This window comes from Panicum hallii, chromosome 3 (assembly GCF_002211085.1).
Source record: "Panicum hallii strain FIL2 chromosome 3, PHallii_v3.1, whole genome shotgun sequence".
NCBI lineage: Eukaryota > Viridiplantae > Streptophyta > Magnoliopsida > Poales > Poaceae > Panicum > Panicum hallii.
This window is the reverse complement of record NC_038044.1, coordinates 37,389,239-37,414,783: the sequence shown is the minus strand read 5'-3', so window position 1 is coordinate 37,414,783 and position 25,545 is coordinate 37,389,239. Positions and strand designations below refer to the sequence as shown.

Genomic DNA, 25,545 nt, shown 5'->3' with positions numbered 1-25,545 from the left:
AAAACAAAACAATCTGATAAAGTTATGGTTTTTAGCAGCGGAAATCATACGTGATGATCTACAGCACGTCGTCAAGACGGATGTCATGCTAAGCCCGGGCACGACATCACTCGAAATCATCAGTATTGGTCGGGGACGGATCCCATTCCTCGGACCAATCTTCTGGAAAAGCACAGGGCCATGACAAGGAAAGAGTAGGATCTTCAAAGGCTTTACCTGAAAAACATATAACTAGCAAGGCTGAGTATACTAATACTCAGCAAGACTTACCCGTCTCATGGTATACTTAGCCATGTAACTAGACTTATGAAGGCTTTTAGCTTTGGGTAGAGTTTTCAGCTGAAAAGCAACAAAGAGTAGATCCTTACTTTCAACTTTTAGCTTTCAGATTCTAGTGGATTAACCATTCTAGGTAAGCACCTATAACTACTCAAACATGGTAGGATCTTTAATCAAATATCATCTTTGATAATCATAAAGTTGCTCTTGTTACTCTATGTGGTAAAGGGATCAAGCAGTCTCATTCATCGTGAGAGGCGGACGATTCCTGAATCGAGATTCAAACCTTGCAAGGTAAACCTAACACACACGCTTGGAACACCACAGGGTCGTTCCGAAGCAATCGTTTACCTTTCATTCCGACTCGTGGATCAGATCCACCACAAGCGACTGCAGGTCATACGCACTTCCAAAGTGCAGGACGTACGTCTGTAGCGCGACTACAAAACCCGTACTCCTGGTTGCCCAGCAACACATATGCCTACACGTCGAACAAAGTAACCAAAAGAAGCAAATACATGTGGTGGGGGGTATGTCCACTCCTCGGGCCGATCGGTTACTAGGCTTACCGCTTACCATATTTCACGATATGTGGCTAGTACTTTCAAACGCTTAACCACCGCTACCACACACTGCGACCTTACCAAATTCATCAAAACAGACGGGGTACCATCTTGACCATGATACCTCATAAAATTCCCGTCCGTCATCCTTATAGTGATAACAGGAATGTAAACATCACAATTCCTATATCGCGCGAGTGACAGGAAATCACTCGTCTTCTACCGGTCCTATAAGCAGAGCAGCTAGTCGGACTCCAGTTCTAGTGTTCAATACATTGGTTCCTAGAATAATGCAACTAGGTTTCCAAACAACTCCTAAGAACCTAATGCATAAAGAGATATATATAAATAATATAGGTTGCAGTGTAATAAGGTAGGGGTTATGTCCGGGGCTTGCCTTCGCTGGTGGGGTTGGGGTTAGTCAAAATATTTTCTTCCGAACCTTGGTTCGGGCTTCAGAGAAATCCGCGACGAGATATATATAAATAATATAGGTTGCAGTGTAATAAGGTAGGGGTTATGTCCGGGGCTTGCCTTCGTTGGTAGGGCTGAAGTCAGTAAAGTTAAGATCTTCTGAACTTTGGTTCAGGGCTTCAGATAATTCCGCAACGAAGTTCTCGGAATCTTCAGAACAAATTTCTTCTGGTTCCGAAATCAGTTGATAACCTCCGTCGGCGAGAGTGGTCGAGTCTATATGATATGCAAGATGGAGTTCAATGAATGCATACACTTTTATTTCAATTCACAATATAGTTGCAATCCAAATAAAAGAACATTACATTTCGACAAACAACCTATCTACCCTGTACTGGGCAGTCATTTATCGAGTATTAACTAAACTAACTAGTCTCGTTAGGCAACGGGGGGGGGGGTTACCTTAAACATCTATACTAACTTCATTAGGTAGCATGTTTGATTATCTAATTGGTTGGTGTATAGGTCTTGGTCTTAACCGATGAGGATGCATCCGGTTTAGCTGACTGATGTGCTTTGGTCGTGCCTAACAGAGGCGTGTCTACTGTGCGATCTTACTGATCCAAGGTTGTGTACTTTGGTCTGGGTAGCCGATTGACAGGTGCACTGGTTTTCTAATTTATCGATGAAAACATCGATCACTTTAGTAGAGGGATGTTTCCTAAAGCGGCTGTGTCCTAGCTAATCTGTGTGAGCATCGGCGTACTTAACTGATCGCGTGCGTATCAGCATAGCGGATCCATGCTTTAGCAAAACTAGTCGATCAGTGATTTGACCTTCTAGCCGATTTAGTGTACCGGCACATTCGCCGATTTATACATTGGGTAGAATTAATCAAGTGATGTATCGGCATAGCTAGTTGACTAAAGCAAGTAACTAGCCGATGGTGTACTTATAGACTAGTCAAACTATGTATCCGTATGGTCTGTCCCAACGTATTCAGCCGATTGGTGAATCAGCTGTGTAGCTGATTGTCCTACTCTGCACTGGTTGTGCCTAACTAAGATGTGCTTAAGTGTTATCCTAGGTAACTAGATGTGGTTGCATCGGCTGGATTACACATCAACACAACAATTGAGTGCTGTACAGCCGATAGGGTTATCTAAGTTAGACCTATTTCAAGAATTAGATGTAACAGAACACCAATATTAAACTAGGTTAGTGAGACCATAAGCGCAGAATTAGACTAAAGAGGATGTGGTTGAGGGTATGTAACCGGTAAGCATATAGCCGATCTCTCAGCCGATAAATCGGCTGATAACAAGAATCCTAAGATTGTGTGTGCATTGACTATGTGCAGCCGATACGTTATCTAAATCGGATGGCTAGCTGATCACTGTGCGCATCGGCATAGCCGATTTGTGTTTTTAGCAAACTAGTTGATCTATGAACATCAGCATGCTAGCCAAACAGGGTAGGTACTATTTGGTTGCGCATTGGTAAATTGGTCGAGAGTGTGAGCATCGACCGAGCTAAAATGTGCACATGCGTTAGATTTGTGAATCGGCATAAGTAGCCGATTCTCTATGTTGTACTGGCTGTGCTTAGCTGACCATTACATTCTCTATTGGATGTACCTATCCAACTATTGACGGAAGTGTTAATCGGAGTAATCCGTGTTTAAGTGGTTTGATGATATCAGCAAGCAACCGATTGATGCTTAGCCGGCGTGGTTGTCTAGATCGGACTAGGTCGGTCAGGGCACTAGCATCGGATCGGACCAAAAGGGTGATTAACATCGGGCCGATGGGCTTTTGCCGATAGGGAAGAAGTCAAAAGGCTTATGGCCGATGGGGTCCTACAGACCTGTAGCCAAAAAGGTATATGGCCGATAGGGTCGTGCCTATCGAAAATCAGCTGAACTAGTAGCCGATTGCTAAGTTCTAATTACAAAGGTATATTAACTAAGTAGTCGATACACGAAGTAGACTAGGACCTTTACATAGAAAGGGGCTCTAACAATATTGCAATCAAGACTGAAGTAAAGGCATGAGCATCCATATGAATAAAAAGTTAATCAATCATCACAAAAAGTCTGCCAAAGGGGCAGCAAGTATATCAAGCATGGTGCATAATTTATCTGTGGTCAATCTATGGCAAAGACTTTGGCTACCAACAGCTAATTAAGTTGTGTCACACAAATAGTAGGCTAAAAATAATTCAAACATTTCACGTTCGAATTAGACCTCTCTTATATTTTAAAGTTGCACAACAAATCTAATTAAGGTTCGAACACGCAGCACAAGGAACATATTGCAATAACAAGCACACACGACTAAACATAACTTTAAGTGGATATGCTTAGCTATTTCTTTTATAAAATAAATTGAATTGATTAACATAAAAGAATTTAAGTTACAAAACAAAATTAGGTTTGAAAATTCCACATCAATTCATACTTAATCTATAAAAATTGTATACCAAAAATCATGATCTACAAAGTTATCATGTAGGAGCTATGAATATTACTCTCCCTTATCTTAGATTTAACATAGATTCTAAACTATTTGGTTTCATATCAAACTCACTTAATAGAAGTTGTAGAGCTCAAAATCTAGTTTCTAACAAAACTGGTTTTGCAATTTTTAGAATTTCCTACAATTTTCTATTGAATTTATAAGTCAGCAACACAGCTCACATGAAATAATAAGTACCCTTACACAGAGGTCCTCAAACTCTACTGTTCTCATGAGTCTAGACTTCGCAGAAAACCCCCTGAGCTTGCTCTAATTGTCACACGAAGTCCATCACCTGCAAACAGAACAGAGGAGCACTTGGGGATCGATTCCATGGGGAAAGAAGGAAATCCCGTACAGGGGAAAGAGCTCAGGGAGGCGCTTCACCAGATGGTCGCCGGGGGGGGGGGGGGTCGAGTAGCACTCCAGAAGTCCGTTTTGGGGACCAGAAGGTGAGCAGGAGGGCCAAAAGAAGGTCCTCCACGGTGGGGAGGCAGAGCTCAGTGGGCAGACAGCTTCGGCCGGGGAAAGGCAAGGGCGGCAGTACAGCTCCGGTCTGGGGAGAGCAGGGGCGGCGACATGGATCCAGAGGCGATGGTTGGGGCAGCTTGATTTAGCGGGGGACGACGCGCCACAGGGAGCTGAGTGGGCGGACCACAACGGTGTGCTCGAACTGCGCGCTGAGGCTGCCGTCCGCCGCCACCAATTCCCGCTCCGGCCTGCCGTCGCTAGCTTCCACGCGCTCCAGTACCTGCGCGCCGGCTTGGACGCGCGCTCGCCCGGCCCGCACCACTTGCTCCCGAGCCGCGCGCCGCTTGCGCTCGCTGCCGCCTGGGCCGGCCAGCCGCACGCCTGCGCGCGCTCGCGTGGGGCCACCTGCCCGCGTGCCGCTCGGGCGTCGCTCGTCCAGAGCCCGAGCCGAGCCGCCCCGCCTGGCGCCGCGAGCCACTGCAGCTGCTGCCGCCTGCTGCTCCGGTTCCCGCCGCCAGCCGCGCGCTTGGGCCGCCCAGCGCTGCCGCCCAGCTGCTGCCTGTTTGTGCTGAGGAAAAAAAAAGAGGGAGAGGATAGGGACGGGACTGTGCTGCCGGTGGGAGAAGAGATAAGGGCGCCAGAGGAGGAGGTGAGGGGCAGTGACGCGTGCAAAATTTGCAGCAGGAGGTGGCAAGAACGGGAAAACAGCGGTGAACTGCAGTTCAGAGGAGCAGAGCAGCGCCAGAGGAGGAAGACAAAGGGAATTTCCCGAGGACTAGTTTGTAATTTTAGAAAATTGCAGGGACCTCTCGGTAAAGACAAATTTAACCATTGTTCTAGGGCTCAAACAAAAATGTGACCAAAATGAAAGTTGTACAACTTTTCAAGCTCTACATCTTTGTTTTAGGATTTGATCTCCAAAACTTAAAATATGAAATTTTATTTTAAGACTTGGACTAAATTTGAATTTTATAACATCTTTGTCATTGTTAGTATAAATTACATATAACCTTGGATCTATTCGTAAATTGCTAAGTAAGTCATGATTACTTACATTATTATCCTTTGGCCTCTAGTAATTTTGGTAAGTTACTTTTGTAAATTACCTATTTTGCATAAAAGGGCTTGTTCTTTTATAAAATTACATAAATACCCTTATTTCCTCAACTTTACGCAAATTTTTACACAATTTAACTCCTACATTTCTAATGCAACTGTTGGGTAAATATATATTTTTACAAGACATAGAGTAAAAATATATTTGCCAAACTACCCTTTCCTTCCTTTACTTAATTTGAGGTTACCTCTTATCAAATTACATTTTGCAAAAACAACCCTAGATTTTTCTGTAATTAAAAATACCCTTTTTATTTGTACTTTTAAATTTTCAAAAGTTTCACATAACACACATGAGCTTCATACAACAGACACATACTTCACACTAACAAATTATGTGCCTAGTTTACAAACACATGAACTGTCACAAAGAAGGGATCAAGCATGAGCTCTCAGCTCTTACTCCTCAACAAAATGGCATTTTTGAAAGGAAGAATAGAACTCTTATTGAGATGGCTAGAACTATACTTGATGAATACAAGACTCCGGATTCATTTTGAGCCGAAGCAATTAATACGGCTTGCCATGCCATGAATCGTCTCTATCTTCAAAAGTACTTGGGCAAGACTCCATATGAGATCCTCACCGGTAACAAGCTAAAGGTGCATTACTTTAGAGTCTTTGGTTGCAAGTGTTATATTCTTAACAAGAAAACCAAAAGTTCTAAGTTTGCACCTAAGGCCGATGAAGGTTTTCTACTTGGTTATGGTACTGACGAACATGCCTATCGTGTCTTCAACAAAACCTCCGGGTGTGTTGAGGTCACGGTAGATGTGAAATTTGATGAATCAAACGGCTCTCAAGTAGAGCAAGTTGAAAATGACCTTGTAGGTAATGAAGAGCCTCCAAACCAATCCATCTTGAAGATGGGTCTAGGAGAAGTAAGACCTCATGAAGATCAAGAAGAAGAGCAAGCGGAAACCCAAGTTCCGAATATTTATCCTAATCTTAATTCACCATCATCAACAAGAGTCGAACCACCAAGTTCTTCTCAAGATCAAGATCAAGCTCATGGTGACGATCATGATCGTGGCAATGATCAAGGGGGAGCTAGTGGTGAAGATGCTCAAGTTGATGGTTCTCATGATGAGGGCGATGATGATAAGCCTATTCAACGCCAATCAATATTCCCTCACCCAAGAGTTCATCAAAGTATTCAACGGGATCATCCTGTTGATAATATCCTTGAGAGTATTCGAAGAGGGGTAACTACTCGTTCACGTTTAGTAAATTTTTGTGCATGTTACTCGTTTGTTTCCTCTTTGAAACCTCTTAGGGTAGAAGATGCTCTTGGTGATGCGGATTGGGTCATTGCAATGCAAGAAGAGCTGAATAACTTTACAAGAAATGAAGTTTGGAAGTTGGTTCCAAAGCCTAAGCAAAATGTAATTCGTACAAAGTGGGTTTTCCGGAACAAGCAAGATGAGCATGGCATTATCACAAGAAACAAGGCTAGATTGGTTGCTAAAGGTTTTACTCAAATTGAAGGTCTAGACTTTGGTGAGACTTATGCTCCGGTGGCTAGGCTTGAGTCCATTCGTATTCTTCTAGCCTATGTTGCCCATCATAATTTCAAGCTATATCAAATGGATGTGAAGAGTGCATTCTTAAATGGACCTCTCTCCGAGTTGGTATATGTAAAGCAACATCCGGGCTTTGAAGATCCTCAATTTTTCGATTATGTGTAAAAGCTCTATAAGGCGCTCTATGGGCTCAAGCAAGCTCCAAGAGCATGGTATGAATACCTTAAAGGAATTTCTTCTTAAGAATGGCTTTGAAATAGGCAAATTTGATTCTACTCTCTTCATTCAAAAAGTAGACAAGAATTTATTTGTTTGCCAAATTTATGTTGATAATATTATCTTTGGTTCTACTAATAAGAAGTTTTATGAAGAATTTAGTAGGATCATGACAAAGAGGTTTGAGATGTCCATGATGGGTGAATTGAAGTTCTTTCTTGGTTTTCAAATCAAGCAATTGAAGAACGGAATTTTCTTATGTCAAACCAAGTATACAAATAATATGCTCAAGAAGTTTGACATGGCAAATGCTAAGCCCATCAAGACTTCTATGGCTGTAAATGGACATCTTGATCTCAATGAAGATGGAAAACCTGTCGATCAAAAGGTATATCGCTCCATGATTAGATCTCTTCTTTACCTTTATGCATCTAGGCCGGATATTATGCTTAGTGTGTGCATGTGTGCAATATTTGAAGCCAATCCTAAGGAATGTCATTTAGTGGCTATTAAAAGAATCTTTAGGTATTTAGTGCATACTCCAAACCTTGGCTTATGGTATCCCAAGGGCTCCACTTTTGACCTATTTGGCTACTCCGATTCGGATTATGCCGGTTGCAAGGTAGATCGAAAGAGTACAACAGGGACTTGCCAATTTCTTGGTCGGTCCTTGGTGTCTTGGAGTTCTAAGAAACAAAATTCCGTTGCGCTATCCACTGCCGAGGCCGAGTATGTTGCAGCCGGTGCTTGTTGTGCTCAACTGCTTTGGATGAGGCAAACCTTAAATGATTTCGGTTGTGAGTACAAAAAGATTCCTCTCTTGTGTGACAATGAGAGTGCCATTAAACTAGCCAACAACACGGTCCAACACTCAAAAACCAAGCATATTGACATAACACACCATTTTCTTAGAGACCACGAAGCCAAAGGAGATATTGCAACTAGCCGATATCTTCACAAAGCCTCTCGACGAGCAAAGATTTTGTTCTTTGAGGAGTGAGCTAAATATCTTGGATTCTCGTAACTTGGCTTGACTTGTTGTATACACCTTGTGTTGATACTTAGACTAAGAAAATTTCTTTTGTGTGAGTTTTTCAAAAATCTTTGGTGTTGAGATCTTTGGATCTTTCCTTGGCTCAAATGATCATAGTTATGTAATGATAAATGTGGCTGATCATTTTAAGTCAAGAGTCTTATATGTCCATACTTCCAATCATCTTCTTCGGATCAAATTCCTCAAATCAACATCACCTAGTCTTTTATCTCTGGTGGAAGTCGGATCATCCGGCCCTATACCGGATCATCCGACTCTCTATTCTGTTATCTTCTGTCGACCGTCGGATCATCCGACCCTATACCGGATGATCCGGCCCCTTCGTCCGGGTTGCCTCTGTTACGTACCGGATCATCCGGCCCTACACCGGATGATCTAGCCTCTCCAGTCGTGTATCTCTGTTAGCCGTCGGATCATCCGACCTTACACCGGATGATCCGACCCTGGCACTTCACCTATATAAGGAACCGACCGTTCGGAACCCTAGACATCACCTCTTCTTTCATCCGCCGGCCCTTTTCTCTCCAAAACTTGCGCGGTGATTTTTCGACCCAACCAAGATTTCTTCGTGCCCTCTTGTTCCTTGCTTCCTCCGCATCGGAAGATCCGGCATTACTCCGGAACTTTGTTTCAAATCGCGCGGGAAACTCGAACGTATTTCTTTCAAAATCCTCTCGCCCCGATCTCTCAATGTAGGATATCTTAGGCGATTTCCTCCGATGAATCATCTTCTTTACCCATCTAGAGATCATGCCTAGAGTTTCAACGTTTTGGTGGGCTAGTTTCTCGGATTCACGAATTTGAAGTTCATCCCCGAGCAGGGCCGGATGACCCGATGGTGGGCCGGATGATCCGGCTCCCGGATCATCCGAGCTAGGGCCGGATCATCCGTCCTGCCCTGAGATGCACAACGAGCTCATGAATTCATATCGTTCTCTCGATCCATATCCTAAATTTTTGTTAATCTTTTGATCTAGATGGTGAGGGAAAAGGTGACCAAGAAGAAGGGTCCTCCCACCGACTCCAAATCAACGGAGTATGAAACCGGTTCCGATGGAGAGGTGTACGTTAAAGAAAAGACAAGAAAGAAAACCGTCCCTGAGAGGAATGTAAGAGGACGTGGTGCACAAATTCCTCAAGGGAGAGGCTCGACGGCTGCACGAAGTTCTAGTGGTCGTCCCAGAATGAAGCAAGCAAGTATTAGCCGTCCAACAGATGAGTATGACGATGATATTGATCTTTCATATCTAGAAACCATGATTGTTAGTATCATGCGTCCAATTCGTGGCCCCCATGATCCCTCAATGGTGAATTACAAGAGGGGTGGCAACTCTATCTCAACGCTTCGATATAATGAAGATCCTAGACATGTTGAGCGCAGTTTCTTTGGAGATGTTCGCTTTTGGTTTTCTCATCAAGCTGATTGGTATGAATCAGTTATCATGACCAAGAAGCACGTTACCACTGAGATGAGATGGATTGATTGGGATCACTTGAAGAGGTTGTCGTCACCGGTTAAGGAAGTGGTTGAGGCTGTGTATGATCGCTGCAGTGAGATGGATCTTGTGGAGATTATGAGTTTCAGATGTGATTGGAATGAAGAGGTTGTGGCTCAATTCTATACCACACTATTTATTGAGAAAGATGAGCGAACCATCCATTGGTCAATTTGAGGAAAGCGATTCAGATATAACATGGCTCAGTTTAGTATCTTATTTGGTCACACTGGAGACTACAGTTTATGGGGGTGGCTACATTGTGGGTCGTGACAACTTCAAGGTTGACTTGCATGAAGGCAATGAACTTGAGCCCTCCAAGATGCACTTCATGTATGATAGAGCTTATGGAGATATTGTGTATGGGCAAATCAAGGGGCTCACTCCTTATTACAAGATGCTCAACACTCTCTTTAGGTTCACTCTCACTCCTAGAGGTGGTGACTCAGATAAAATATCCTCTAGAGCCAAGAACCTACTAGCTCAGATGGCCCCCGATCATCCCAAGTTTGCTGTCATGGAGTTTATTTGGCATGAGATCATTGCTTGTTCATATAATTCATCTAGTGCATGCCATTATGCTCCGTACATCTTTCACATGATTAAGACGGCAACTCAGCTCAACATAGTGCACAGCACCATTCACATGGCCTATCGGTCAAACAAAGGAAAGATCGAACAGACTCTTCATATTGCCGGTCATGGCACGGGGATTCTTGCTTCTGGACCCTTTCCGGGTGCCTATACTTCGAACTTCACTCCCGGTGCATCATCTTCGCGAGCTGCTCCTCCTTCTCCTACGGCACCATCTACTTCTCGCAGGCACAAGGCTTCCAAGTCCAAGAAAGGCAAGTTATCCTTTATTGCTCAAGGCATTTTTGCTTGCTTCAATATGTGTCGCCAAAATGCACATGAAATGCGAGAACATAGAAGATATATGGATGAGGAACTCCTCAAGTTAGAAAGGAGGCAAAAGGAGCTAATGGCCAAAGTTGACATTCCTCGTTCTCCCGTTCGTGAGCCTCGAGACTTTCCTTCTCCACCATCCATCTACAATCCTTGGGATGATTATGTTCCTCAAGAGTATCAATTTGGTGAAGATGTTGAGCTTGACTATGGAGGACAAGAGATGCCCTTCCAAGGGGGTCAAGCCAATAGTGATGAAGAGGAAGAGGAAGAAGGCGGCGATGACGAGACCGAGTCCGAGTGAGCTGATGAACAGCTTCCTTTTTGGTGCTTGCTGCCAAAGGGGGAGTGATATTTAAGTGCCATCGTCATCATTCTATCTTAATTTATGTCTTATCAAACTTTATCTTTGGACATGTAAGAACTATGTATTGGTGTCATGTTTGGTGATCGTGAACTTTGTTAACTTATTTGATAATTTGTAAGACTTATTTGCTAGTGTGATGATGAACTTGATTTTTTATTAGCTTGATGCGTGTGGATGATGTAATGTTATTTGTAACTTTGTTGATTTGGATATCTTGTCATATGCATCACGGTTATTTTCATCACACTTGAGCACTTTGAGCACTTCTATGCAAAGTCTTAGGGGGAGTTCACCTAAATATGTGCATTGGTATTTGAGACCACTTTGAGTTGTTTATGCACATATTTAGGGAGAGCTCTTCCATTTTGTCGTTTACAATTCATGAATTTTATTCCTCCCTTGTGAGCCCAAATTGGTATTGTCATCAATCACCAAAAAGGAGGAGATTGAAAGTGCATCTATGCCCCTAATTAATTTTGGTGATTCTTGACAATCACAATTTGGGATATGATGCTTTGATGAAGTTGTGTGCAAAAATAAAATGAAATAATTGAGAAGAAGATGAAAAGAAGGTCCCCAATTCAAATATGTATGATGGTGGAGTTCACTGGTGATTTAATTCAGATTTTCGTTTTGAATTTGAGTATAGGACCACCGTACTATAAAGGGGGATGCTGTCGATTGATCCAGGTTGTCAAAGTGCTTCAGTTTGAAATGAAATTCTTTCTTGAGAAAATCTACCTTCTAAATTCCCTAGGCCGGATGATCCGGCCTCTAAGCCTGAAACCTTCTGTCACCTGTCGGATGATCCGACCCCATGGCCGGATGATCCGGCCCTGGGAATTCTGGAGAGCTTTTCGTGCTTAAATGAGTGCTGGGTCGGATCTGGATCGGATCATCCGACCCTAGGCCGGATGATCCGGCCATGGGAGTTGCGTAGTGTATTTTGACCTATTCTGTTGCTTGCTCGGATGATCCGGACTAACACCGGATGATCCGGTACCCCTAAGAAATACATATAACGGTCACTTGAGTTGGGTGCGGTATTTATACCCTTTCACCCCCTCATTCACTCCTGCTGCTTCCCACGACCTAACACACCCCCACAGCATTCATTTCAACCCTCCCCTCCATCCAAGAGCTTGATTCTTGCAAGGATTCACCTAGGGATTGAGAGGGAGTGAGATTTGGGGTATGGGAAGAGAGCACTTCATGGGCTTTCACTTATTCATCTCAAGAAGCACTTGAAGCATCCTTTGATTCGTCGATTTGCGTTTGTTACTCTTGGAGCCCATCTCCTAGACGATTAGAGGTGCCGGTAAGCTCCCATTCCTTTGTGGTTTGAGCTCCCGGAAGTTTGTATTACCCCTCTTTGTGAGATCAATAGTAAGTAACTCAATCCTCCTTTGTGGTTGATTGTGAGAGACTTGGGGCTAGTGACAGCCCGGCTCTTTGTGAGTATCTCAACGGAGACGTAGCTCCTTTGTTGAGTGAACTTCGGATTAAATCTTGTGTCTCCATTTACTTATTGTTGTTCATATCGTTCTTGAGGTAGTTTCGACCCGATCTGCTAGATAGGCGTAGATCTCGTATATTGGATTCCTGAATAGGTTTTGCAATACCTTTTACCAACTTTGTATTCAAAGGGAATCGTCAAAAGTTAAGTATATTTTGAATTTAGTTGTTGGTTATTTTCTCCCGGGTGGAAGATCCGACCTTAGGCCGGATCATCCGCCGCCCGGAAGATCCGACCCTGGGCCAGATCATCCGGAACCCGGAAGATCCAACCTTGAGCCGGATCATCCGCCGCTGACGTTTTTCTGCCAAGATTTTTCGAAAAAATTTGAACAAGGCCTATTCACCCCCCCCCCCTCTCTAGGCCTAGTGTTGGTCCTTTCACGGCTCAGCGTAACGCTGTGGTGTCGGGGTCGGCGCCGAGCGAGGCACCGGGGCCGCGCCTGGCGCAGCGGGAGACACCGGGTCCCCGCGCAGCACGACCGGAGGTCCGGGGACCGCGCGTGGCGCGACCGCGGGCACCGGGGCTGCGCTCGGCGCAGCAGGGATCACCAGAAACGGTGCCGGCGTGCCGGGGAAACCTGCAGGAAAAGGACAGACAGGTAACGGTGGCTGAACCACCGGGTCAGTCGGAAACAGTCTCTCCAGCTCGGGGTCAGAAGAAGGTGCAGAGGAGGTAGAGTAGGGGAAATCTAACTCGTCAAAGACGACGTGTCGGGAGATCAGAACGCGGCGAGAGGTGAGGTCAAGGCATCGGTACCCCTTGTGGTCAGGGGAGTACCCAAGGAACACACAACGAGTCGAGCGGGGCGCCAGCTTGTGAGAAGCGGTGGCGGAGGTGTTAGGGTAACACGCACACCCGAAGACCCGAAGGTGGTCGTAGCGAGGAGGGGTACCGAAGAGAGCATGGTGTGGAGTGGGAGCAGGAGAAGCAGTGGATGGGAGACGGTTGAGCAGGTAGGTGGCGGTGTGGAGGTTCTCAGCCCAGAAGCGCGGGGGCAGAGAGGCTTGGATCAGAAGGGTGCGCACAACGTCGTTCGTCGTGCGAATCATCCGCTCAGCCTTGCCGTTCTGAGGAGAGGTATACGGACAAGACATACGCAGCTGAACACCCCGAGACAGGAAAGAAGGACCGGGAGGTGGAGTTATCGAACTCCCGCCCGTTGTCACACTGGACGGCCTTAACTATGAGGCCGAACTGAGTGGACACCTATGCAAAGAAGTGGAGGAGGGTGGGGAAGGTCTCAGACTTGGCGCGCAAAGGAAAAGTCCAAGAGTAATGAGAAAAATCATCAACAATGACCAGATAATATTTATAACTAGACATGCTGAGTACAGGAGATGTCCACAGGTTACAGTGAATCAGATCAAAAGCATGCGCAGCATGCGAAGAAGAAGAAGAAAACCGAAGTCTAACATGACGACCTAACTGGCACGCATGACAGAGGTGCTCAGCAGGAGCCTTAGTACAAGGAGCATCGGTACTACGGCTGAGTGAGCCAAAACGTCGCGGCTGGGGTGACCAAGCCGGCGGTGCGAGGTGGTGGAAGAAGGTGTCACGGCACAAGCAGCGGACAAAGAAGCCGAAGGCAAGGCAGCGGAAGCAGGAAGCCGAAGGGTGTAAAGGGCCCCGGGCTGTTACATCGGAGGAGTGGACGCCGGGAAGCCGAATCCTTCACAGTAAGACCATTCACAGTAAGACCAGAGGAGTCAAATTCGATAGAACAAGAGTTGTCAGCAGTAAACTGGCCAATAGAAAGAAGGTTGTGAACCATTCGAGGAGCAACAAGAACATTAGGAAGACGAGGAGCAGAACCCACGGCGGTGACAGGAAGGCAAGACCCATCACCAACCATGATAGAAGAAGGACAAGAGGGGTGTGGGGGTCAGACAGAAGAGAGGATACCGGCATCAGGAGTGCTGTGGAACGAGGCACCCGAGTCGGCGATCCACTCGGTGCTGGCTGGTGGCGTCAGTCCCATGGTGCTAAAGGACTACGCCAGAGCGGCATGGTCCCACCCCCCAGGCCAGGTTGGCTGCTGGCTGGGCTGAGCGGGCGGGGTCCAGGACGGCGTGAAGAGTGGAGCAGCACCAGTGAACATGGCCGCCGGCTAGAGCTGAGGACGAAGCCCCCCTGCCGAACCCTGGAACGGCCACATCGAGATGCGCCCCGACCATGGGTTGCTGAAGGATGGCCATGGCGTACCGCCAGGGGCAGGGGCAGGAGCGGGAGCCGGGGTCGGCGCGCCCCGACGGCCCCCCACCGGTACCGGTACCCCCAGGAGCGGCCACCAGTGCCACCACCACCACCCCGTCGCCGGCGACGTCCACGCCCCCCCCCCCTCCTCCGGTCTGCCCTGCGGGAGCAGCACCAAGGAGGGAGGTGGCAGGAGCAGCGGAGGAGGCCGGTGAAGCAGCAACGAGTGCGGCGGGGTTTGGCGAGGAGGATCCGGGCGCGAGACCCCTGGTGATCTCCTCAAGGGCGAGGTCGTCCCGAACCTGCATGAACGTGGTCGTCGAGGGCGTAGCGGCGGAGGGTGAGGAGGACCTGGTCCCGCCAGCGGCTGTAGGAGGAGGACGCGAGGTCGAGGAGGACGGAGACCAGGGCCCTGATGTTCTGGACGCCGGCTGCCTGGAGCTGGAGCTAGGCGACCATGGGGTCAGTCGGGTCGTACCGGGCTCCAGATCCAGCGGGCAGGGCTTGGAAGGAGGAGGAGGTGCCGTGCTCAGGGTCGACGGGCTGGCCGGAGGAGATGCGGAGGTAGTGCTCCGCCTCGGCGACCCGGAGAGCGAGGGCGTCGGCCGTGGCACGCTCGCGTTCCCAGGCGAGGGCTGCCACACGGACCCGCTCCTGGGCCGCCGAAGCCTCCGACTTGGCGGCGAGGAGGGCCGCGGCGAGAGCGGCGTCGGCCAGCTGCCCTCGGAAGGCGGTGGCGGAGAGCGGCGCATCCTCAGGCGCCATCCCGAGGCCAGACCGTGCGACACCGGGCACTGCATCGACGACGGGCTGCTTGCCCGCAGCGACAGCGGCGCGGTGGGACACAGCGGCGGCGGCTGGATCGGCGCCCGCGGCCAGCAGCAGCTGCAGGGCGGCCGGATCGACGGCAGCGCGCTGCTGGGGCCCCGCAGCCCCGGCGCTCGCGCCAGCAGCTGCTGCGGCAGCGGCGGCGTCGGGCTGTAGGGGGGCCAGGGTGGCATGTGGCTGCTGCCGCGGCCCCTGCGCCGGCGGCGGCCCCTGCGGCGCCTGGAGCAGAGGAGCGGCGGCGCCCGCGGCCGGCACCCCCTCGAGGACTAGCGCGGCGGCGGGAAAGCCGGGCGGCGGCGACCAGGCGCCGGTGACCTAGGCGCCCAGATCGGCACGAACGGGAGCAGAGGAGGGAGAGGAAGAGGAGAGGGGAGGGAAGGAGGAGAGGGGAGGAGGAGGGGCCGGCGGCCGACCATGGTGGCCGGTGGCGGCGGCGGGCTGGAGGGTGGAGAGAGGAGAGAGAGCAAACCTAGGCTAAAGATACCATGATGAACAGTAATTTTCCCATTGCAAACCCTAAACAGGGTAGGGTAGTTATATACATGGGCCTCTATACACATGGGCTCAATATACTCCAACACATAATTCAGTCAATAACAGAAGCAATATACTATCTGAAGTTTTCAAGATATTGGTGAGAATAGGCAACGAACCATTTATACTTCATGAAAGTGTATCAGATGATACAACTAGCTTATTATCAAATAAAAAAGGAGTGTATCAGATAAACTCGAGCTCTTCATTTATAATTTTCACAACGGTATGTAAAAACTGGGTTACCAGTTACATAGGTTCTTTCAAGTAACAAATTGGTTCAGAAGTCAAAGAAAAATCAGAGAAAAGAAGTTAAAAGTTTGTAAGGGTATAACTGACCCATTTCCACTGGCAGGAAGAGTGCTGCTGCTAGCTGGGTGTCTGGGTCTAGGTGCAGCTGTGCACCCTCCCTCTGGTCTGGTACATAGGCCCTGTTGAAGAGTTAAAAACACATAATTAGAGAAGATTCTTAATTTGTGTTTAGATGTCGTTCTTACTTATGTTCTTTTCAGGTAGTAGAGATAGCAATAACCTTAAGAGCTCCCACATTTAAAATGATTCAACACAACCGTTATACAGAGAAAATTAAAAGCCAACTAAGTTAAAATTTATTTAATGGTAAGTTCTTCAAAATTAAGAGAAAGCGGAGAACCCAGACAAGAAGCAAAATAGCTGCCATCTGCAGATGTTAACTAGAGCAATTACTATCGAACCTAACAATCTATAAGCTGAAAATGAATGTCATAATAATTGGGCTGATACTGGAAAAGCAATTAGACAGAAGCCAACAGTTTCATTTGGAATACACAAAGTCATGGCTGTTGATATGCTACAAACCTGCGATCACAATCCTAACCCAGCAATCTGAAAAGACTCCTGAATCACCAGAGCCTTCTCCTGACAGAAGGCAATACAGCAACATGGAGTTTAGTATTTTGGCATGCTTACACCATTAAAAAATTAAGGTCTCCAAATGCATACAATACGGAAACTGGGTTATAATACTATATAGACAGTTGTCCTGCTACCACCAGCAACCCTCAAGTAAATATCAGGGAAATTTAGCTTAACAGGTATCAAAATTGTTTCATTTCACCAGAAAATACAAATGTGGTATGGAATGTGATTGCAAGCATGGTATCAGCTTTAAAAGAATCAAACACTGATGAACCATTTTTAGGCTCTGCATTACACTCAAGCAGCAAGTACCTAGTCGATCTGCAAGTACACTGCAGCATAGGAGAACACATGTTGCATTTCTTTTTTAATAGAAAAATGATGAATTTCATATACCTGTAGTATTCCTCAGCCCATAAACCATATTTCTTGAAGATCAACTCGAAAGTGAGACTACGATCACTATTTTTTGAACAGGAACTAGGCAGTGACATTGCAGTTAGTACATCAAGAATTTTTAAAAAATGAAGTACATTCAAAAGGCCACTGTGGTTCCAAACTATGCCATTCCAATTCTAATATGATTTTGGTCGTGAAGTTACAGTGGTTATAACAATCACAAGTATCATTTGTCAAAATGTCATATATACAGTTGGTCCTTCGGTTTCGAATCCCCAATTATACGCAATATTAAGCATAGGTGCATGTCCGTTTTTACAATAATCCAACAAATCCTCAACTAATTTAATGGAAAACTTAGCCAACAGGAAGAGATAGCAGCACAACCGATGTGCACAGCAGAGACAGGCTTGCAGTACGCAGTACACTATGACATTTCATCGAACATTTAGGGTGCAGGAGATATATGCAAAAGCAGTGTCAACTCGGCCAACCCACCTGCTCGACCAGCGGAGCCCACCTGCGCCTGGAACCGGAGTGCGACGGCGAAGAGGGAGGGGCTAGTGACTCCGGCGGACCGGCGGCGTAGAAGGCCGCGACGCCGGTGGGGTTGAAAGCTGGCGCCGCCGAGGAGGTCGCGCAGAGGATGTTGCAGACGAAGAGCAGGACAGAGAGGAGGGAGACGGTGACCAGCAGCGCATACTGGACGCCCTGCAGCTTCAGGTAGGACGTCACCGCCGCTGTCGAGGCCCCCAGCGTGGAGACGCACAGCACCCACAGGAACGTCACCACCGCGGATCTTCGTCCCGGCACGGATCTTCGTCGGCGCTGGAGGCGAAGAGCTCGACTGCGGTGAGGTCGTGCCCGCGGCGCGGCCGGGTGTAGTGGAGTGGGAGGCGGGGAGGGCAAGGTAGGGGATGCAAGGGTTGCCGCTCGGCGAGGTAGGGTTCACGCGCGGTGGGGAGGGCGGCGGCCGTCGCGAGGGTGAGTGCCGAGCGCGCGGCTGCGCAGGAGACGGAGAGGCGAGCGTCGGGAACCGTCGAGACGTGGGCAGGGGGTGGGAAGGCGGGTCGGGGAGGACAGGGCGGGGCGCCTGGGCACGTCGAGTGGACTATAGATACACTGCAACCTGCTGATATTTTTATCTTCACTCCACGTAAAAGGGTTAAGCATTCTCGGTATCTGCAATCTCAATGCCTGCAAGAAAAACGGATGATTTGAATTGAATTTTTTAACCTTGTAAGGAAGCCTAAACACATATCATTGGTTAGTCATAGAGTCACACGTGCAACTTTTCCCATTTATTCCCGTTTCATGGAACAGGACCACCGACCTCGAGTACAGAGGTCTAAGAACCACGGAACGACGCCAGACCATGGCTGCCCTTGCAATCACCATATGTCATGGGAACGATGTTAAGACGGTGGGAGCTATGTTCTGATCCCGGTTCAATCAGCTACTTTATCGATTACCATATTCGCATTTAGTACGTTCAAAAACTTAACCACCACTACCACACACCACGATCTTAGCATGTTCGCTAAACAAACATGACTCAATCATCAACAGAAATATCATAACATAGCCCCGTCCATCGATCTTATGATTCCAACATAAGTAAAACAAGCAACTTGTAGCAACTCGTATATCTCGGGAGTAACAGGAAATCACTCGATTTTTACCGGAGTCCTATTAGCATGGCAATCTAGCGACCGACACAGACCAGTGTTCATATCATAGGTAATAGGATCGTGCAACTAGGGTTTCAATCAACTCCTACAAACTTAATGCACAATACCATATATAAATAAAAGTTGCATAAGTTTAAAAATAGGGGTTATGCTCCAGGGCTTCCCTTCCTGAGCAAAGCTAGTCTTTGGGCTCTTCTGAACTTTGGTTTGGGTCTTCAGAAACTACATTTAGATTAACTTGAGCTTCGCGTTGCTCACTCTCGAACTCCGCCACTAGCACGTAGGTTCCGTTCGTGAGAGTCATCGATTTTATATGAATACATATGTATGAGTTGTTTTAATGGTACAAGGTAAATAACTATTTCACTGTAAGGTTGTAACACAACTCAAATTAAGTTGTAAAGCACTTCATTTTCTTTTTCTTGGGCAGTCATTTATCAAGTAGTATCTGGATTATTAAGTAAGTGAATGGTTTTGTCATTTCATAAACGGCTATATTTCAGAAGTAAGCATGAATTAAAAAATAAAATAACTCGTAGAGATAGTTTCTGGTGTTGAGATTTTCATGCAGAGCATATTACTTAAGTACAAACTCACTGTAGAATTTTCAGTCTTTTTCATTCAGCAGATCAATCATGAAAAATATATTAAACAACTACTGTTATAATCAAGATCTATTTATACAGAATAAACCAAACAAAAACTGGTGCTCACCATTTTACTGAGTACTCCTAAACTTATGGTGAGTCTACTGTAAATTTTTTAGATTTTAGTGTGCAAGATACAGAGCATAGAAAATAAATCAAGATACATCTACATTAATCAAGATTTATTTCTACAGGTAGTTCCACAACATTTCTGTGTCTCAAACTTTTTTAACATGATAATCGATAATCTACTCAAAGGTAGTCTCTGATTAAAATTTCTTATTTTTCTAAGCACCATAACTAGTTATTTTAATTTAATATAATTTTTCTTAACTAAAAACATATGAGCAAGTTAGAAGTAAAAAGTTCCAAACTTTATCCATAGTATTTATGCATCAAGGTTACTCTACTGTAAAAGTTTCAACCCTAAAATATCAATAGAACAGCATGAACAAATAACTCTAGCAAAACAGCACATCAAACAAGATCCAACAAAAACTACTCGTAAAGATTTGTTCTAGCCCTAAGATTTTTACCCAAGTCTTAACAAGCAGAGACTAGCTTAAAATCCAAAAATCAATCACAGTACTGTCCTAGATCAAGAGATACATTTATAGACTATTTAAAATAAGATTAGTTTTAAATCAAGTTATAATTTGTAACTAGTCATTTATTTATGCAAAAGTAGTCGGATTCATCAAGAGAATCACAATAAATTTTAGTTTGCATTTTTCTGATTTTTCTATAATTTTATATTGATTTTACAAGTGATAGCCTCTTGAAAATAAAAGTACTCAAGTTCTCGTAGATAGGTCCAGCAGAAAGGACCCTAAGAAAAACTTAGCGAATGTAATGTAGTCCCTAGGCGGGGCTGGGTATTTCCCAGCTGAAATCCAATGAGGAAACTAGTCGGCGGCAAGGGGAAAGGGGTGGGGGAGCACGAGGAGGTCAAGAGAAATCTGTAGGTGGGCTCGGTTGGGGCTGGGGTGGCTGGAGCTGGGCTGCCGGTGGTGAGCAGGAGCTGCATCAAGATGCGGGCAGTGGACGGCGGTGGTCCGACGAGGAAGAGCGGCGTGGGGAAGTCAGGGAGTACCAGCAGGTCGAGAGCGGCCCGTTTAGGATCTCGGTTTGGGCGGAGGAGGAGCGGGAAGTGGGGCTCGATAGCGAGGTCGAGTAGCAGCACTAATGGGGCGGCGGTGGTGGTACTCGGACATCTGTGAGCAGGGGCTCGGTGCAGCCCTTTTATAGGCGCACAGGGAAGGGGAGGTGGAGCTGGGCGCGACACAATGGAGGGAGGCGCGGCCGGGACAAGGCCGCGGCACCGCAGCCTCGTCGTCGAGCAGCGTCAAGCATCGCCGGCCGCGAGGCGAGCGCGCGCCTCAGCGAGGGAGATTGCTACGGGGAGGGATGATGAAGGCCTATCAGGCGGGGCTTGTGGTGGCTTGCGGCTGGCAGGCATTGCCGGCCAGGTGGCCGGCGGTCGCTGCCCCTCGACGGGACAGAATAGGGGAGGGAGAGAGAGATAGGTCGGGATTCAAATTAAATTTTTCTTAAAATTTTAAACAGCAATTTGAAAAACTTTGAACACAAAAGTTGTAGGAAATTTAAAAATCTACAATTTTTATTTTAGCCAAAAGTTCATTTGAGCTACGGTTTAAAAGTTATTTTAAATTCAAAACTATTAGAATTTGAATTACTATTCATTTGAAGCTAACTCTACTTTTTTTCCTCCTCTCCTCTTTACTACCCCTGCTATCCTATCAACAGGTCAGTCAATATCGTGTTAAATATTTGAATTTGCAATGGTGTTTGAAGTACACTTTGCAAGGTACTAAAATATGAGTCTATTTTTATGCTATATTTTTCATGAAAAGTGGAGCATAAAAAGGTTATAAACACAAAAGAAACAAATCTCACATACACACATACATACATTTTCATACACATGCATATGCACACACATAATGTGATGCATTGTTTCAAATGATTCTGAATTATTATGCATGATGCTATGTTTAGATTTTCTTGCTTAGGGTTCTAAATACCTAGGGTGTTACAGAGGACCGGACGAGGGAGGAGGCCGGCGGGCCGGCGGCGGCGCACATGAAGGGGAAGCAGAGGGGCGCACAGGAAGGAGAAGCGAAGGGATTAGGGTTGAGAGGGAGGAGACGGCGCAGAGAGGTGGCGGCGCTTGAGGGAAGGAGACTCGACGCTTGAGGGGGGAGGCGGCTCGGCACTTGAGAGGGGAGGCGGCGGGGCTGTTTTGGGCTGGGTGAAAGGCCACGGTGGCCCAGGCTCAATTTGTCCACACAATTTCTATTGTGTCTGCTGCTTATAGATGCAAACAGCTCACATTTGTGACGCGGATAAAAGAACAGTCAATGAGTTCTCACATAGGTGACGCAGATAAACTAAAATGGTCTCCATTGACTTGGAACCTATCATTAGTGACGCGTTTTGTTGCGACACGTCTCTGATATGTTTGCCCCGGGAGCATTTCTTCTCGGGGCAAAGATATGGTGACGTGTTTCAATTATGCCCGTCACTAGTCTTATATTAGTGACGTGTTTATTTTTTGTGTCATAATATAGGTGTCTCCTGTATCAGTTTTTTACGTAGTGAATGAGACGGTTTAGGCGATCGCATGAGGCGGAAAGCCGGAGCGCCGTTTGCCTCGGGTGTCTTTTTTTTATTTAATTAGTTACACGAGCTTACTCGATCTTTTGGATCTCGAGCTCACTAGGCTCAAGACCTTTGAATCAAGCTTAACCTTGTACATTTAGGATTCGATCCATCTCAAAACAAGTCTATGATGAGCTGAACCATCCTCGAGCTTTTCTTGACAGCCATAGTACCAGTGCTGAGCTGGCCGTAGACTACTGTACCCAAGATAAACTGTTTCTTGCCAGTTCAAATCTAAAACAGATTTGTCGTTTCGGTAGAAAGCATCACATCGTTCTGCCGGCAGCACATTTTTTACTGTTTATACTTTCACTCCCTCTGATTCTTGGTTCTTACTCCCGCCGGTTCATCACTTTTGTTTTCAGTTGTGCCCCATTGTTGTTCTTTATTTTATTTTGCTTTTTCCTTCTACAGTAGCGAAATTTAGCAAATATGCACTTTTAAAAAAGAACTATTTCGATTTAGAACTAAAAGACATGTGTGGGATTTCTTATCTATACCGCCTCTTTGGTTTAAATAGTGTGTAATCCCTCAATGTGGAGTCGTCGTTTTTTTATCTGTGTAAATTTTCCATTGCCCAGAGGTAGCTTGTTTTGCTGGTTAAACGCCACTAAAACACACTAAAAACGACTAACACATTAGAATGCTTTTCTTTGTTTGTTAGCACATCCTTGAGTAAAGTAAACTCTCTGCCGAAAGACGTTCTGGTCAACAATTTCACCATGCCATTGTTGGCAACCTGAATCATCATACGCATGGTTCAGGAAACTGTGAGCGATGCACGTTTCTGAGAAATCGTCAAGACCCAGACGGCAGCTAGCCAGCTACCTCCATGTCCGTGATGGGTAAGCTTGCAGTGCACCAGAGCCAGATGCAGGTAACCTTGCTGCAAATGAGCATGACAAGCCCATGTGTGTGTGTTAGTGTTACACAGAGAAATGGTTAGGTGATAGCGTGAACCGTGGATCCGGAGCCTCGTCTGCATCGGCCCTTTTTTCTTTTATTAATTGGTTTATCCTTCAAATTTTAATTGCCTAAATTTGTTTAACCTCTTACGCCTTGTATTAGGAGGTAACCGGGATATGCCGGCCTGACGAAGTGCGAGTACCAGTAAGACTTAGACACCGGGATCAATTGATGACGCGAATATGTTTTATTGTGAGTACCAGCAGCGTGCTCACAGTTCTACGCAGCAGCCAATTTGTCTGACAAAGAGGAGCGTGTGTTGAATGCATGTGCGTGGTTTCTGTTTGATCGCCAGTTTGAAAGTTGAAACGGATTTGTTTTGTTTTGTTTTGTTTCACAGTAAATTCTTGTTCATTTATATATGCTGCAGCTTTGCACCTTCACTTCACAATTGATTTTTTTTTGTTATTTTTTGATTCATGAACCAGCTCCTTCTCGTTCCTCCCCACTACTTACTTTCCTGTAAACTTTTCCTTGTTGTAGAGTGATTTAAATTTTCTTTTGAGCGAGTCATTAGCACTCTTGATGAGAATTCACATCTCGGCTTCACTGAAATTTAGCAGCAAAATGTGAAAATTTAAAACAAAAACAAATGGATCTCACAGGATGACAGGAACCTGCAGGCGGAGAGTGCAAGAAACAGAGACAAGTTGGTCCCAAGGTCGACACTACCATGCAGCAGAATGACACACTAAGTTACCAGACAATCACTTCTTTAAACTCTCTCAAGTCTCAAGACAAACCCTACTAGCTGGGACTCCACAAGAAGCTACTAGAACACAGGTTACATGACACACGAACTCAGCTCCCTCGCTGCCAACCTCCATTATTCCGTCGATGCACGCCAGGCCGTTGGTGGCCCCACACAGTTAGGTTTGGATGTTCCTAGAGCTCCATGGCGTCATGCTGAGAATAGAGATCTAGGTTAGTAAGCCATCAAGGATTGACATTGACACAACAGAATGGTATTAGTGGTGCCCGGGCTGTTCAATCTACCTCGGCGTAAGAGTAAGACTCCTTGTTCTGCAGATCATCAGCGTTCGAATCCGGCTCAGACGAGCGACGCTCAGAGTAGTTGTTGTCAACGACGATTCTACTGCGAATCAGAAGCGAAATTCACACGGAGCATCAGAATTTAAGATGGTGCATGGTAGCTGGTGATACACTGGATACTAGCGCAATTATACGCCGCCGAAAGCAAAGCCGCAAGCAATCTCATCATGTGGAGGTGGACGTGAGGATACATACGGACGGTCGTTGTCGTCGAACTCGATGCGGCCGTCGAAGCCGGCACGGGCGCCGCCGCCTTTCTTGCCGTCGGAGAAGATGCGGTTCAGGTACGCCGACTCCTCGTCGGTGGCCGGCTCGACGGAGAAGCCAGAGCCGGGCTGTTTGGCGCGGTACTTCTCCGCCCAGCGGTCCAGCCACTGAGACTCCTCCTCGGTGGGGTAGTGCACGCTGATCCGGATCTCCGCATCCTCTGGATCCGCCGCTGAACGCAAGGTCGACACTACCACGGCGGCGGCGAGACCGGCGAGGAGCAGGAGGGCGATGCGGACGAGAGACGGGTGGCGGCCGTGGCGCCGAGCCATCTCACTCACTTCGCGGCCGGACAGGCCTTGTGCTGAGCCTAGTGCTACTTCTTCGACTGGAGTTTGGCCTGGATTTATTGTTCAAGAGCAGCACATATATGGAGGGAGAGAAGAGAAGAAGGTTCAGAGCTTTGTGCTCTACTACTACTGCTTTGTGTGGCCCGTCTCACGCAGTCTGTGCCTTGCAACTTCTACGAGTACGCAGTGAAAAAAGAACAAAAGGAAAACAACCAGCAGTCACTGGTGTTGAATAATATGATGCCTTAATCGCGTGACATTTAAAAAGGGGAGCATGCATTTTTCACGGACACTATGACCTTGGTATAGTGTACACGGTGGCATGTTTCTTGCTTCATGAAATGTATTCAAAAGAAAAAATAAATTTCTGGTACAGCTGCAAAGCTTGCGCTTCTGAGTGTTTGATACGCTGAGTGAGGTGTGCACTTGTTGACCGGGAGCAACTACTGTTTCAGGTACTCGTACTGGGAACTGATCGACTGTACTATTGGTCACATACAAAGGTGCCATGGAAATGATGGAAAGGTAATAATTAACATCTCTCCCTGCTTGTTGCTGGCCGGTCAACCACTGAAGACTGGCGGTGCACTGAACAATAACCTGTTCTGAACAAGAAAAATACAGTGACCTTCAATAATGATGAATGGAAACAAACCAA

The 25,545-nt window shown here is 46.5% G+C and overlaps 2 protein-coding genes across 2 annotated transcripts in view; both read right to left on the bottom strand.

The window, feature by feature from the left end:
* Positions 1-18,668, bottom strand: part of LOC112885414 (nascent polypeptide-associated complex subunit alpha, muscle-specific form-like) — a 38,908-nt gene extending 20,240 nt beyond the window's left edge. Inside the window, exons 1-5 of the mRNA XM_025951038.1 lie at positions 18,625-18,668; positions 18,528-18,540; positions 17,790-18,402; positions 16,833-16,892; positions 16,335-16,426 (exon numbers count right to left, since the gene is read on the bottom strand). Coding sequence (XP_025806823.1) covers positions 16,383-16,426; positions 16,833-16,892; positions 17,790-18,402; positions 18,528-18,540; positions 18,625-18,668 — 774 coding nt within the window. The 3' untranslated portion in view covers positions 16,335-16,382. The remainder of the gene's footprint in view (positions 1-16,334; positions 16,427-16,832; positions 16,893-17,789; positions 18,403-18,527; positions 18,541-18,624) is intronic.
* A 5,325-nt stretch (positions 18,669-23,993) lies between these two features.
* LOC112885413 lies at positions 23,994-24,869 on the bottom strand. Its single transcript, XM_025951037.1, has 3 exons — positions 24,526-24,869; positions 24,274-24,373; positions 23,994-24,183 (listed from the first exon to the last, which is right to left on the bottom strand). The coding sequence occupies exons 1-3, from the start codon at positions 24,867-24,869 to the stop codon at positions 24,163-24,165; spliced, it is 465 nt and encodes a 154-aa protein (XP_025806822.1). The 3' UTR covers positions 23,994-24,162.
* Between the last annotated feature and the right edge of the window lie 676 nt (positions 24,870-25,545).

What these genes read in the sequence shown, in the direction of transcription:
- LOC112885413 (XM_025951037.1), bottom strand. Translation starts at nt 24,869, where the DNA reads ATGGCTCGGCGCCACGGCCGCCACCCGTCTCTCGTCCGCATCGCCCTC. An exon ending in TTCGACGACAACGACCGTCC is followed by an intron (nt 24,374 to 24,525) that starts GTATGTATCCTC and finishes TCTGATTCGCAG; the next exon opens with TAGAATCGTCGTTGACAACA. An exon ending in AGTCTTACTCTTACGCCGAG is followed by an intron (nt 24,184 to 24,273) that starts GTAGATTGAACA and finishes CTCTATTCTCAG; the next exon opens with CATGACGCCATGGAGCTCTA.